Consider the following 16375-nt stretch of genomic DNA (forward strand, 5'->3'; position numbering starts at 1 on the left):
TTACTTATAAAATGGCCTCTCCTAGAAAAGTAATTGTTAATGGAAAGTGATAACTGTCAATACTGAATAATTCTCACTGATATTCTGAGATCAAAAGAAACATGCATGTTTTATTACATATTACATATTTTTATTACATATATGTATATGTAAATACATATATATGTAAATATACATATATACATACACATACATAAAACTGATTAATTAGAATAGCTGGAGTTTATAATGCTTATTATGTGCCAGGTACTGTGCTAAGCATTTTACAATTATTATCTCATTTAATTAGATTGCCTTGCATCAAGGCACACTGTAGGTTTTGGGTGGGTACCCTCCACTAGTGTTCCTTGTTATAGAGGATGAAAATCAAATTAGGGAATTTAGCTACTAATTAGCATTTCTGGCACAAGGTTTGTGGGGTGGGATGACAAGAGATATGGAGGCGTATTTGTGTATTTCAGTTACCATGGTGCCCCAGCCATAGTGACAAGGATAATTCATAGAATCATTCAATGTGGAGTTAGAAAGGATGTTGAAGAGCATCTGGTTTTCACCGTCCTCATTTTACAGCTAAGGGAACTGAGACCCAGAAAGATATGGGTTCAGTGTCACACAGCTAGATCAGGAAGAGCCAGGTCAAGAACTTGTTGATAGTTGTTTTAAAGCCAGTTTCTTCATAGAATGTTTATTTTTAATGACATCAATCCCCTGATAAATATTTCAGGGTTACATTCTTGCTCTTCAAGGAGCTGTTTTTAAATGCTCAATTCTTAGTTTTAATTTCAGGAATGTACAACTTTTACACTTTTTTCTATTTTTAATGTCAGCAATTCACTCATAAATATTTCAAGGTTACATTTTTACTACTGAAGGAATCATTTTTAAATGGTTTGGGATCTCGGTTTAAATTGGAGAGATTTGTACTTTAGTAAGGAGGAATTGTGCTTCAAGTGGGCCATTTAAGCTATCGATCTTTTTTTCTTATGTGAGTAACCTGGGAAAAATAGTAGTACCATTTTCAATGCATTATATTTTTCAAATGAATCTGTTCTGTAGAAATTGTACAGGTTTTTTTTTTTTTAATGACCAGAATCTTAAACAGAAGTTGAGTATATGATGAAATGAAGCAAGTATATTTCCTTTTAAAAGTGAAATATGCACCTCTTGGGAATAAGGCATTTTTTCCAGATCAATTATCAATAACTGTCTTTAGACCTCTTGTGGGAGTAAACTCTACTTCCAGGAAACTGAGACTTTAAGTTTTCCAACCCTACTTCATGATAAGGTTTACTAGATTCCCTCCTTGAATGTCACCTTCATTAAAATCTTCAGTATCTCAGAGCATCAAGGGTTTTATCTAACGGGAATTTATATCACCTGACCAAATGTAAAAAACTTCAACACTGTGTCTTAAGCCAACTGATTATTGTTCTTAAAGGCTATCGTTAAACTTAAGAAGTACTAGATAAATGGATTAAACTAGCAGTGGTTTTTATTCCTGTGTCAACGAAGGAACTTGGAAAAATAAATGTACTATGTCTGACGTTGGTACAATCCCAGGCATAGCAACAAGGGATGGTTTTGGAGTCACTTGGTTTGAATCCCAGTTGTGCAACTTGGTACCTATGTGATCTGGGAAAGTCACTGGAGATTAACTAATCCAAGTAATACAGGTCAGAAGCAGTTTAACTTATCCCAGTAACAAGTCGAAGAAGGATTTGAAGCTAGGTTCTCTGACTCCAGAGTAAATATCCACTACGCCATAATACCGGAAAAGTGTTATGTAAATACCAGTACTTACTACTACTAGCCCAGTCATACTGCTAATTATCTGTGCAACTGAGACTCAAATCTAGGTACTCTGAAACCAAGTTTTAAGACTGAAATCCAGTGATTTGTTTGTTTTTAATCACACCACACTGACCTTGTACCCTGAACAATGCCCAGTACCCAACCTCTTTCAAAATATGAGTTTAAAGGTTAGAAACAATGGAATACATATAAGGTGCTGGTCTTATAGAGCAGCTTTTATTAAGGAATTCACCTCTTGGGGCAGCTAGGTGGCGCAGTGGATAGAGCACTGACCCTGGATTCAGGACGACCTGAGTTCAAATTTGACCTCACACACTTATTAGCTGTGTGACCTTGGACAAGCCACTTAACCCTCGTTGCACGGCCAAAAAGAAAAAAAGAAAAAAAGGAATTCATCTCTCTCTCACCTTTTCTTTCCTTGTCTTGGTGTTTTTCCTCTCATGGGAAGGGGTGATATCTTCACTTGCTCTAGAGTGAGCAATAGGTCATAAGAAATTCTTAACTTCAGAAAAATCTCAGGTAGGAAGATAGAGTGGCAAAGGGGTTGGATGTTTTTTTCAAGCACTTATTTAGATATAATAACCAGTTTTGAGCAATCAACTGAGCCCCAGGTAAAGGAAGAAACTGCACAATAAAAACCCAAAATTTTTAAAAGTCAACCCCTTACTGGGACCCGGTTAATAGAACATACCAACAATTCATTTCCGCATTTATAGTGTGCATGGCACTGTATGTACTAGGCACTGGGGTAAATACAGTTAGCAAATACATGCCCCACCCCCATCTTTTACCCAAGATACCTAGTTGTTTCTGTTGTTGTTCTGTGGTCCTGTTGGTGCTTGGCTCCTAACTTCGATTTCATACACAGTTTTTCTCTCCCCTCCTCCTTTCCAGACACAGCGAGGAAGATGAGAGCGGAGTAAGCGGGCAGTCATCCTCTTCCCGAGCTCTCCCTCCTCCCCACCATGAGCCACGTGGAAGGCCCGCCCGGTGTCGAGGTGATTGAGGAGCCAGGAAGTGGAGAATCGGGAGAAGTGAACGAATCCGTGGAGGCCGACCTGGAGCACCCCGGGGTGGAGGAGGAGCAGCGGCCGCAGCATGCAGCCCCCTACCCTCGCGGTCCCCAGCCCGGCCAGGGGCCGGAGGAAGAGGACCGAGGGGGCTCCCTGGCCCGTTCAGCCAGCACGGAGAGCGGCTTCCACAACCACACGGACACGGCCGAGGGGGACGTGATCGCCGCATCGGTTGAGGACGGCTACGACCCGGAGCGGGGCCAGGAGAACGAGGACGAGAGCGCCTACGCCGTGCAGTACCGGCCCGAGGCCGAGGAGTACACGGAGAACGCCGAGGCAGAGCACGCGGAGGCCGCTCACCGCCGGAGCCTACCCAACCATCTGCACTTCCACTCGCTGGAGCACGAGGAGGCCATGAACGCCGCCTATTCGGGATACGTCTACACACACCGGCTCTTCCACCGCAGTGAGGACGAGCCCTACGCCGAGCCCTACGCGGACTACGGCGGGCTGCAGGAGCACGTGTACGAGGAGATCGGAGACACGGCGGAGCTCGAGGGGCGCGACGGCCTGCGGCTGTACGAGCAGGAGCGCGAGGAGGCGGACAACTATCGCAAGGAGGCGCTCGGGGCGCGCCTGCACCACTATGACGAGCGCTCCGACGGCGAGTCTGACAGCCCAGAGAAGGAGGCGGAATTCGCCCCCTACCCGCGCATGGACAGCTACGAGCAGGAAGAGGACATCGACCAGATCGTGGCCGAGGTCAAACAGAGCATGAGCTCCCAGAGCCTCGACAAAGCCGCCGAAGACATGCCCGAGGCTGAGCAGAACTTGGACAGGGCGCCCAGCCCCGACGGTGGTTGCGGCGACCCCGGCGAGAAGGGGAGCCCTGGGCAGCCCGCCCCCGTGGGACCCCGGCCCCCAGTCCATGCAGGCGAGGCGGGGCAGCAGCGCTACAGCAAGGAGAAGAGGGATGCTATCTCCCTGGCCATCAAGGACATTAAGGAGGCCATCGAGGAGGTGAAAACCAGAACCATCCGTTCGCCTTATACGCCAGATGAGCCAAAAGAGCCCATTTGGGTCATGCGGCAGGATATCAGCCCGACCAGGGACTGTGATGACCAGAGACCGGCAGACGGAGATGTGAGTATGTGCAGCTGTGGGCTGCCTTCCTTATCTGTGTTGCTGGGAGGGCAAGGAGGGATCTGTCCAGCACTTGGGGAAGAGAGGGAGGGAGAGGTCTGGACCAAGATGACCCATCTTCTTAGGCCACATCTTTCCAATTTATGCTTAAGTTAGTGATCCTGACCCCTTCTGGAGGTTAAGTAATCTTGCTAGGATCCCCAAAATGTGTTGCATTTGGTCCTTCTGTGAGATTCCTCCTCTTTCCTCTCCCCCCAACTCCTTTAAGCCAGTGCATCAATTCAATTTGAAGAAAACCCAGTTGTGGGGAAGTTGTAATTGGATCAATCAGGTAATTACTGTCATTAACCTTGAGTGTCATTGGAGGGAGGGAGGGGCCAAGACCAAAATTCCCAACCTCTCCAGTTGCCTTATTCTAATTCACGCTTAAATTGATGATCATTAGCTTTCTCTGGCTTAAGCAATCTTTCTGGCATCCTAGAATATGTTGCTTTTTGTCCTTTGGTGAGATTCCTTTCTCTTTCCCCATCCTCCAACCTCTTTAAAGTCTGTGCATATATTCACTTTGAAGAAAACCTAATAGTTGGGGAGTTGTACTTGGACTAATAAGGTAATTACTGTCATTAACTTTGAGTGTCATTGGAGGGAGGGGAACTCAGTGAGTGCCCTCCTGAGACGCCAAAAGAGACCTTTTAAAGTGTGCTTATCTGATTGAGATGCTTTCAGTACTTTGCCCACCCCAAACCTCTTTAACTGTCTCATTTAACAGTTAATGACAAGTTGCTTCACCATGGATAACTTTTTCACTCATTGTGTCAGTTTGTTGAAAGTAATCCCTGCCCTTGTCAACATTTTATTTTCCATTTCAGGAATACCAAAATATTTAATAGCACAAGCAAATTGGTTGTTCCAGTCTGTTCAGAATGATTTAGAAGGACTCACCTTTGCCCATTACAGCTAGTGGTAAAGGTTCTGTTTGTGGCTATTCACTTTCCTATTTTCTTTGGAGCTCGACTTTTTTTTTTAAAGCATTTTAATTTAAAATTGCATCTTGAAGTAAAAGAGCAGTTAAATTAAATTCAATTTCATTTATAGCCACATCTTGTGACTGCAACAGAATATGTTTCCTAGTGACTATCTTCTGGTAAGAAAGGCCATTATTGAAAACCAGTTGGAAATTTGCAATAGTTTTTATTTATTAAGAGTTACTTAAGCCAAACGGGCACCATTTACCCCTCTTTAAGAAACAGTCAAACTACTATTTGCACGTTAAACTTCTCATGCTTGAGTGGCCAGATAAGATAAATAGTATTTACTTGTACATACAGTGTGCCTAAGAAGGAACTGCACAAAGTAGGGTGCAGCACAATCAAAAATGCATGGTGCCATTTTTTACATTCTGGAGTGCCTCAGGTATTCTTCTACTGTAAGCAAGGCCCTGAATTATTATTGCAAAGACTTGGTAGGTGAATTAGGAACACTAATATAGGATACTACTACTACTTTATCTCCTTTTTTGGGGGGGTGGTAAAGAGGAGGTTAGGAATGAAGCATTCTCCAAAAGAGAAACCCAGCTTATCTGAAAAAGTCAGTTCTCATACCTTCTCTGAAACTTGGAAAAACCATCAGAAAGGAAGAACATTAGCTTGTACCCTTTGGATTCTTGTGCTTCTCTGTTTTTAGAATTTCTAGAATGTACCAGCCTAAACTGTTATACATATAGTGACCAGCACAAGCACACATATTAAGTTATGTATTATGGTTTGCTTTTATGAAGAATGGATTCAGACACCAATATTATAAAGACAAACAGCCTTAAAAGACTTAGCATCTCTGATCCAGTGACCAACCACAAAAGTGGTCAACAGTGACCAGAGGACTCAATAATAATATGTTCCAGAGGATTCAATAATAATATGTGCTACAGATAGATGTTGGACTCAGAAGGCAAATTAAGACTTTTTATTTTTGGATGAGTCCAATTAGGGGATTTGTCTTGCTTTACTACATGTTTATAACAGATTTTGTTGTTGTTGTTTTGTTTTGCAGGGCAGTGAGGGTTAAGTGACTTGCCCAGTGTCACACAGCTAGTAAGTGTCAAGTGTCTGAGGCCAAACTTGAACTCAGGTCCTCCTGAATCCACTGCGCCACCTAGCTGCCCCTCATATAAGATTTTTTTTTCTTGTTTTCTCAGTAGAGGTTGGGGGTGGGAAAGAGAGATTCTAAACTTGAAAATAAAATTGAATTTTTAAAAAAAACTTAAAAGAATGAATTCAGAGAATTTTAAAGTTGAGAGAGACCTTAGAGATCATCTAGTTTAATCCTTTCATTTTACAGATGAGGAAACTTTGGGTCAGAGAGGTTAAACTAACTTCCAGACAAGGACACAATTGTAATAGATTTTTTTTTTCAGTCAACAAAAATCTCCTTTCTCTCCCTCTCCCCTCTGCCCACCACTCCCCAGTTGAGAAAGAAAAATAAAATCCCTAGACAAGAGCACTTTCTATTAACCTAATAACCTCTTTAATGTAGGGGTTCTTAAACCTTTTCCTGAGACATGGAAGGTCTTTGACGGTATAGTGAAGCCTAAGGACCCCTTCTCAGAATTATGTTTTTAAATGCAAAATATAAAATATAAAGGATTTCAAAGGAAAGCAATTATATTAAAATAGTTATTTAAAGTATTTATACAGAAATGTGTATATGTATGTGTTCACAGCCCCCAGGTTAAAAACCCTTCCTCTATGCTTTGGCATGAAGTTCCTTTCAAAAGAGAGAGTGGATTCGTAGGGTACTTGCTGGCTTAGAAATAGCTTGAGGGGGTGGCACAGTCGATAAAGCAATCACCCTGGATTCAGGAGAACCTGAGTTCAAATCCGACCTCAGACACTTGACACTTACTAGCTCTGTGACCCTGAGGAAGTCATTTACTCCTCATTGCCCCCCCCCCAAAAAAAAGAAAATGAAAAAGAAAAAAGAAATGTAGCTTGAGACCAGGAACTGACGAAATGAATGAAACGACATTTCTAAGTGCTTATTATGTAACAGTAATTATTCAAAGCCCTAGAGATACAAATACAAAAATCAAGACAAGTACCTACCCTCAAAGGCCTTATATTCTAATTGGGGAAGACCTCACATATAGGTGTGTGGTGGCCTGTGAAAGATATTTTAATATGGAAAGTCACCAGGATAGTGAGTTTTGATATATCCTTTCTCTGAATGTGGTGGTGTTGATTCAATTAGTATTCTGAGACTTAGAGGTGGAAAATTCAGGGAGAGACAGGAGGGAGGGCACTCAAATTTGGGCAGTTTCCTCATCTATAAAATGAGCAAATGAGAAGGAAATGGCAAATCAGACCAGAATCTTTGCTAAGAAAATCCCAAATGGGGTCATGAAGAGTTGGAAATGACTGAAATGACTGAACAGTGACAAAATTCTAACCCAAGTCCCTCAAAGACAGTGTTCTTGTTCCTATATCACACTACATTCATTCTCATCGAAGATTTACAGAGTTCCTGCTGTGGTTTGAATGCTATGCCTTGCTATTCTGAATGAAAGTAATCATTCCCAAAAAGCTAAAAAATATATATTCACCAAAATTTTTGCTTTAAGCAGATCTTTGTGGGGTGGTGTCACTTTTTCTTCAAGTCTGCCCAATTTAAAATCAATCTTTCCTCTTTCTTTTCTTGAACATGAAAGAAAGAAGATTTTTAAGAAGTATCCAGAATTGCCTTGTTGACAAACTGAATGGCCACATTTGAAACATTGCCAGGAACACAACCCTATTCACTCAACAAAAGGATTCTGGGTTGATGTAGAGCCATAACATAGTAAGAGAAATTGGCAGTAGCTCCCCCACAGTGCTGATTAGGGTGTTTGGTCCTCTTCTGGGTGCCATTTTAAATTCTTTTACAGCTTGGAAAGGATGATCATTTGAAAGAATTTTTCTATAGAAACGATGATGATGAAAATACTAGTTCACATTTTCATAGTGTTTTAAGATTTATAAATACTCTCCTTACACGAAATAACCATGAGATAGAAGGTAAACTACTATTATCCCTATTTTATAGGTTTCAAACCTGAGCTACAGAGATCCTCAGGTACTTGAACAGATCTCCTAACTCTGACTCTCTACACTGCTTTCTTTTTTGTAGATTTGCTTTCCATACCAAACATAGAGCCATTATTATTTATATTACTCTTGTTATTTAAATGATGAGCTAACTCATGAATGAAGAAAGGATTTGTAAAGTGTTTATTTACTGTGTGCTAGGTATGGTGCTAATGGATGAGGATGCAAATACATGACAATGCATATTTGCAAATTCAGTGGGGGGGGGGAGTGGGCAGCATAGCATGGAGGAGGCTGGGAAATGGGTTGGTGTGGCTGAGACGAGGCAAAAGAAAGTAAAACTCACCAACCAGAGTCCAGAGTTTTATGGTAAGATGAGAGTTCTAAAGTGTTTTTGTATTCTATGAATTGAAGAAACTCATTGGAAGTAGACCTGGTTCTAAAAACTGAGCAAATGGATTGAGTTTGGGGAGTATAGCATATTGGTTCCAGTGCAGCTTGAAGTTAGTGAGATCTGGGCTCAAATCACCCCTTAACTTCTCTATGCCCCAGTTTTCCCATTCGTTAACATGTAAGCCCTTGACCATCCTAAATTAGCATCGTATCTATGTCAGCTGTTGTTTTTGTTTGTTTGTTTTTGTGGGGTAATGAGTGTTAAGTGACTTGCCCAGGGTCAGCTAGTAATGGTCAAGTGTCTGAGGCCAGATTTGAACTCAGGTCCTTCTGAATCCAAGGCCAGTGCTTTATCCACTGCGCTTTGGTTAGTAAGTGGGATCAGATCCTTCATAAAACTTGAAAGATTTGAGAACTGTGAGGGATAGAGAAGAGTTTATTTAGGGGGCACTGAATTGGTCTGTCAGTCAGTCAAGAAGCACTTAGTAAGCTCCTAACATGTGCACTATGGTATGTGCTAAGAATACAAAGATAAGAATGAAACAGTCCCAGCCCTCAAGGAACTCACATTCTATAGGAAAGAACATACTTATAAATAAATGCTTACAAAATCAATACAAGGTCATTTTCTGCAAAAGGCACTAGCAGCCAAGGCAGTTCAGGTGTTTGAACTAAACTTGGAAGAATATTTGAGGTCAAGAGGGAGTGCATGGTGGGGAAAAGAAGAAAGGATGGATGGCCAGTATAAAGACATGACCAAAATTGGAGTCAGGGCCAGCAAGTATGACTGGAACAAAGAGCACACAAAGGGATGTAACATATAATAAGTATAGAAAAATAGGCAGATGGCTTTAAATGCCAAACAGGGAAGTGTATATTTGATTCTAGGTATAATAGGAAGCCCCTGGAGTTCATTAGACATGGTCAAACCTGTACTTAAGAAAGTTTCTTTGGTTGCTTTGTGGAAGGATGGATTAGAAAAGGGAGAGACTTGAGGCAGGGAGACCAAGTAAGGGACTGTTACAATAGTTCAGGTAAGAAGTGATGAGAGCTTGGAGGAGGGCTTATTTGTGGGTGGGAAGAAGGGCATGGGTTCCAGAGATATTGTGGAAGAAATGCTTTTTTTAATTGGGGGGGGGTTCAGGTGCATAGTATAGTGGATAAGCTAGCCTTGATGCCAGGAAGACCTGGATCAAAGATCTGCTTCTAATGCATACTGTCTTTGTGGCCCTCACAATATCCTAGGCAATTCTAAGACTTGTAAATTTCAGAAAAGCTGTCATTCTGCTTAAGATTTACCTTATCTTGCCCAGCCCTAAACCCACCAAGCCACTTCCTGGCCATTTCCAAGACCCCACTCTCTTGCCCTTTTTCCAACTTAACCCCTCAATATGTATTCTCTTGTATTGGCATCCTCTGCCCTTAGGGATGTAGAGGGAGTATCCTTACTTAGGAGTCCTCTATACCAGTTGAAATCATAGGTCCAGTTCCTACCCCTAGGGTCACATAGTTATTTAGGCCTTCCTTTGATTTGAAAAATAAATATCACAAAGCCTTTCTTGAACCAAAATGCAATCTGACGCTGACATCATGGCATTTTGGAACAGTTAGCTACAATGCTTGTGGCATCTTTAAGCAAATCAGTTAACCCATGAAAAAATAACTTGGTGATTCTCACTGAAATACTGTCATCTTGTTGTTAGGGATGTTATTGAGTGCTTACTGATATCAACATGAGAAGAAATTTTGAAATTTTGTGTTGGAGAGTAAATAGTTAATTCTCCCAATGGAGAGAGCAAATGAAGGAATGCCCTTTGCTTTTGATTTATCAGCCCATATTTAGAAAATAACTTTAACCATTTTATCTCACCTTTAAAATTTCAAACCATCAGTCAAGCTTGAGGTATATTTACCTATCTCCCAATGGCTCTGTCAGAAATTTCCTGACTAACATCAGCCCATCCATCCTCAATTCACAGGAGCAAAACATGTCTGATGATCCATTCAGCAAAGGGCACATTCTCTAATTACATTGTACACCATGGACAGGGAAAAAAAGTAATGGGAAGGATCGATTTAATTTTTTTAACCCTCTGGCTTCAGATATTACCCCTTTTTTGACTCTCCTCCCAAGAGAAAATTTTCACATCTTTTCATGTATTGCCTTACCAAGTATACATGATTGATGTCTGGAAATATTGTGACAAGTGACAGGGAAAAGAAAAAGGCAATTTGGCCAGAGAAACATCACTTTTGGTTAGAAATGGGAGTACATGGGGGCAGCTAGGTGGTTCAGTAGATAGAGTACTGGCCCTGGAGTCAGGAGGACCTGAGTTCAAATCCAGCCTCAGACACTTAACACTTAGTAGCTGTGTGACCCTGGGCAAGTCACTTAACCCCAATTGACTCACTAAAAAAAGAAAAGAAAAAGAAATGGTAGTACATGGGGCTATCATTCAAATACCTGATATTTTCCTTTATTAAGTTTGGGAACAGAAAAAATATCCCAGAAATATTTAGAGAAATTACACCTTCCATTGTTAATACTAATTCTTTATTATTTAAGGTAAATGGATTTAAAATGTCCAGGAGGCAAAAAGAGTTTATATGGGTTTCATTAACCCACATACTATGGGTGCTGAGTGCTGAGTCTAAGGAAAAATCAGAAAGGGATTTGAATTCACATTTTGTGGGCCAGCTTTTATTAGCAGAAAGGTCATTCACCTCTGCCATTTCCCTTCTAACTCTGTCCCTGCCTGGGGACATATGTCCCCATCCTGGAAACTTTTCCAAGGAGAAGCTAGGCCCCTTATACTTGGTCCTATATTATACCTCATCCAAGGAATTTTGTTCAGTTCTGGGTATCACAGTTTAAGGAGATAGAGAAGCTGGACATCATTCAGAGGAGGTTAGCCAGGATGGTAAAGTCCATGTCATGTTAGGATTGGCGGGAAGAACTGCTAGTCAGCAAGCATTTATTAAGCACTTACTGTGTATCAGCATGGTACAGAATGCAGAAGGGCACAAATACAGTATCTTAAATATACAAGTACAATGCAAAAGAAAGGCTTTGCCCGAAGATGCACTTAACAGGAAACTGAAAGGGGAGGAGTGTGTAGTATTTGGAAATGGAAAAGTCTAGCTTTCAGCCTAGTGAGAAATGAAGAGATGGCTGGCCTGGGCACCCTCCTTAAATGGAGGATTAAATGAAACTAGAGATGTTTAGCCTGGAGGAGTATAGATTGGGCTAGATGGCTGCGGAGCTGCATTCTAACTCAAATTCTATGATAGTTTCATAGCTTTAGAACTATAAAGGAAGCCTCAGAGGTCATCTAGTCCCACACCTTAATTTTACCGAAGAGGACAACATCGAGATTGAGGTCACATTAGCATTGATTGCCAATGCTGGAATTTGAACATTGTACCAGTTTTTGGAGCCACATTCTCCAAGCCCCTCAATGTATCAGAAAACAGGCATCCAAATCTTAACTGTGCCACTTTTGGAAGGTTGCTAAGGCCATTCTACAGAGCCTAGAAGATGGAATGAGTTTAGTCAGTCAGAACTGCCCTTGTCTTAGTCACTCATCATCTTAGGGATGAATCTCCCCAGTTTAATTGCAGTGAAGGTCAACCTGATCTGGACCTGATTAAAAGATCAAGTCCACTCTCCCATATGGACGATTCCAGACCATTGATGGACTGACTCACCCTGGTCTTATCTCCTATTGTATCCTAACCTAATTACAACCTACTTTTATACTACTCTGTAGCATTACCTCACCATCCAGTGGGTATTTGTGTCATCTCCCCAGTTATATGACAAGCTTATTTGAGGCAGACACAATATCTGTATCTTGGATCTCTGACTGCCTTCATGGTTCTGGGCAAAGAGTTGATTTGATGTGACATGTAAAACAAGCTGACCTATGCCAATAGATTAGAGTAACTCTCCTGCGCATTGTTCTCAGGCTGATTCTTCACTTCTTAGAGAAGTTCCAAAGGGTAGATTGGACAGTGTATTCCCACAGTTAAGAGGCATCTGGGTGGCACTTTGAAAAGAATGCTATACCTGGAGTCAGGAAGACCTGAGTTCAAATTTGACCTCCGACATTTATCAGCTGTGTAGTTAGCAAGTCACTTAACCTCTGTCAGCCTCAGTTTCCCCATCTGTAAAATGGGGATAATAATTCTTACCTCCCAGGGTTATTGTGAGGATCACATGAGATATTTGTTCAATGCTCTGCAAACCTTTAGTTCTACATAAGTGCTTACTATTCGCTATTATTCATGGTAGATTTTGTATGCCATCTTGGTTTGTGGGGCCCTAAAGAATGAATAAAAAATTTAGAAAAGGACACAAGCATGGGACGGTTTTGTCACTCACTACCTTGTAATTTAGTAAATTTTTAATATATTCTAAAGAAATGTATATAACAAATTTGTGGTTTCACATATAGTCCTCATTTTCTTTATTGAATTTATTATTTTTTTTTATTTTGGCAGGGCAATAAGGGTTAAGTGACTTGCCCAGGATCACACAGCCAGCAAGGATTCAGGTCCTCCTGAATCCAAGGCCTGTGCTTTATCCACTGTGCCACCTAGCTGCCCCCCTCATTTTCTTTATATGTTGAAATATTTGTGTTTGTTGGATTATTGCATTCATAAGGGAAAAAGAAAACATCTTAAAAATGAATAAGACTCAGCAGCTGATGAATCTGAATTTCTGCTCTGTTCCCCTAATGTGCCCCAAACTGTTAGTCTTTGTCCCTTAATCTTCTCTCTTCCTCAATCTCCTCATCTGTGTGGTGGGTTAAACAGATTAAGGTGGCGTATGAGAAAAATGTCCTCCATGTACTTCAAGTGCCTTATGGAGAGGTTAACTGAGAATCAGATGCTTAGTATATTGTTTTGTCAAAAGCACCAACTGCCACCTAGGGCAAATATTGTTTTGTCAAAAGCACCAACTGCCACCTAGGGCAAATTAATCAAGTCATGGCAAATCAACAAGCATTGTGGCTGCTATATGCCAGGCATGGTACTAAGCACTGGGAATACACATACAAGAAGAAAGATAATTCCTGCTCTCAAAGAGCTTACATTCCTATGGAGAAAGACAACACATAAAAGGAAGCTGAAAGGGGTGGGGATGAGAGGAAAAGAAAAGAAAGAACCTGGGTGAGGGCACGGAAAGTCAAAAGAATTGATCCCAGAGAGGAAGGAAGACTTGGCTGGCCTGGATGCTTTCCTAAAAATGGAGGGTTTGGGAGGAATCAGCCAATCAGGGGAAAGAGATAGAGTGTAAGAAGTCCAGGGGCAGAATGATCTTACTGTGTGAGCCAGCTCTTGGCAAAAGAAATTCAGAGTCAAGACTGAAAGGAAGGCAGGCAGACACATTAGGCCTCCCACTCTGCCCTCTCTCTGTGATGCCAAACTGTGATGTTTAAAATCTAAATTGTGGTCGCCTTAAATCAGAAGCTTCAGCTCCAGTCTAGCCTAGAGTTCCAGCCTGGTTGGATTCTTCCTGAAGTCCTCCTCCATGAGCCTGCTTTAATCAGGAACTCCTTAGCAAGCTGTTTGTGGAAGCTTTTTTATACATCTGGAACAGAGGCGGTCCTTACACACTTCTTCAAGGTGATTGGTTGGCGTCCGTCATCCAAATCCATTGTCTTTGAAGGTGTTCTCAAGTTGAGTTCACAGTCTAGTTTCTGAGAACAATACGTCTTAAGGGATAGCCAGGTGTGATTACAATCCAATTAACTTGAAGTAGGCTTAATCAGCAGTCAGTCACTCTCACTTGATTCAATCAGTATAGATTAATCTCCAGGTGGGTCTTTGAGTATCTGCTAAATCCCATTATTTCATCACATTCCCCCCTTTGTTTCTTCTAGGAACAGGTGTTCCTAGATGAAACAGTAAAAAAATAATTAAGTCTTTGTAAGTCTTTTCTCAGTTCTCTTGTCTTCTTGGAGTGAGTTGATCAACTATAACAAGGCAAAATTTATAATGTCCTGCTTTTGGCATTGTAGGTAAGATGTCATCAGGAGGAAGCTGGATTCTGGTCTGGAAAGCTGAATTCTTCTTCTTTAACTGAATTGCTGGATTTTTTACTAAACCTTAGCATAGCTTTGTCAATGATCAAATTTAGTACATTCCATTACATTCCCTCCTTTATATAATAGAGGGTTGAGGTAGTTATGCAATCTATAACACTTCTTACCATGTGTCTGGATCAAAGCCAAATTTAGTAATGTGTTCATGACACCTGAAAATGTTATGGAAAGGTTATCATACCACATCTCATGGTTTCGAGACATCCAGTAATTGTTCTAGGCCACAGGTGGGTGGATTCTGACTATGCCATCAGACTTAGTGAAAGAAAAAGAAAACTTTTAGAAGGGAGAGAGGAAGAAACTGGACTGTGTCCAGCAATTATGGTCTATATAGTTGCCATCATAAGCAAACCATAGACTTACATGTACCTGTCTCTCCTCCTGTTGTACATATATTCTCTACAGGGCCTATATCAAACTCATTGTAAGAGCAATTAGTCTCTGAGATGATAAGTTTCCATAATTCATATAGCTCATATTAATTTCACCAAAGACAGTATGATGGTAAAAATGCATGTTCTGCTGCATAACTGATGATGTACTTGTAATATATACAATAATTCCAAACCATACCCACAATATACATAGTCACAATGACATGTAAATGATATACGAATGTAAACGACTGATAATTTTAGACATTATTACATAATCATCTTTTAGCAAGTAAACACATTATCTTATACATGAATTCTCTATCTAGTATGACAGTAACAGATACTTAAAGTGATAAACAATTCATCAAAAAGAAATGAGTCAATATTCAATATGTCCATTGATAAATCAAGCAATAGGTTTTAAACGTAATACCATAAACAGACTCATTAAACTCATGATTCAAAAAAAAAAACAAAAACAAATAAACAAGCAGTTTACCTGTAGAAGGAAAAGCTTGTTAAGGTTAAAGAATTTAAGCAGTCAGAACTTGGGGTATGCCACATTGTTTCAACTGGTTCTCCAATTCTCTGCATGTCAAAGTGGCAGGGATTATCAAATGGGAACTGCCTGTTGCTGTTGGGCTTTTCCCGAGACTCCTACCACTTTTGCCACTTTCTAGGAACCCTGAGTGCCCTCTTGCTGCCCTGCTTCTTCCTCTGTGATTTCTATCTGGAACAACTCCAGGTAGCATCCCTTAACATTATAGCATGTAGGGGGCGATTTCAAGGAAACCTTGTCTAACCCTGGGTCAAGGAGCCTAGCTAATGTTTGATGTTGATATTTTCTAACTTGGTTACTGTTCATTCACCTCAAGTCTATGTACTCTGAAACACATAGACTGGGAGAACTGGAAAAGACTTCTTCCTTCAAGCCCCATCCCGCCCTACCCCCTAGTTGCTAGTGCCATTTTATAACAACTTCTTTGTGTTTGTATTGCTTCCTGCCTTATAGAATGCAGGGCCCTTGAGGGCAGGAACTGTCTCATGTAGTATTTGTCTCCTCAGTGCCTAGCACAATGCCTGGTACTTTTTTTTGGTCTCAGTGATTTCTTTGGCATAGGAAACTCCCTCTACCAGGACATATTGGCAACTTACAGTCTTAGAAATCTACTGCGACACTGAGGGATTGAGTGACTTCCCCAGATCCCACAGCCAATACTTGAACCCATTCTTCCCTTATTTCAAGGCTAACTCTTTATCCAATACCTACTTCTCACACATAGTAGATGTTTAATAAGTGTTTATTGAATTAATTGATGGATTGATTGATTGTGACCATGTTCCAATCTAGTGCTTTCCCTTGCTACAATATGATGCCCTTTTTTGCAGAAGAGGCAACAACTTATTTTCATAAGCATGATGGAGAGGCAGTGCTAAGGAACCTTAGT

The 16375-nt window shown here is 40.9% G+C and overlaps 1 protein-coding gene across 7 annotated transcripts in view; it reads left to right on the plus strand.

Annotated features, from left to right (window-relative positions):
* APBA1 (amyloid beta precursor protein binding family A member 1) overlaps positions 1 to 16375 on the plus strand; it is a 284105-nt gene that overhangs the window by 198488 nt on the left and 69242 nt on the right. For all 7 annotated transcript variants that reach the window (XM_043976132.1, XM_043976130.1, XM_043976126.1 and 4 more), the window contains one exon: positions 2707 to 3968. In XM_043976132.1, coding sequence (XP_043832067.1) covers positions 2778 to 3968 — 1191 coding nt within the window. In that variant the 5' untranslated portion in view covers positions 2707 to 2777. The remainder of the gene's footprint in view (positions 1 to 2706; positions 3969 to 16375) is intronic.

This window comes from Dromiciops gliroides, chromosome 1 (genome assembly GCF_019393635.1).
Source record: "Dromiciops gliroides isolate mDroGli1 chromosome 1, mDroGli1.pri, whole genome shotgun sequence".
Classification (NCBI taxonomy): domain Eukaryota; kingdom Metazoa; phylum Chordata; class Mammalia; order Microbiotheria; family Microbiotheriidae; genus Dromiciops; species Dromiciops gliroides.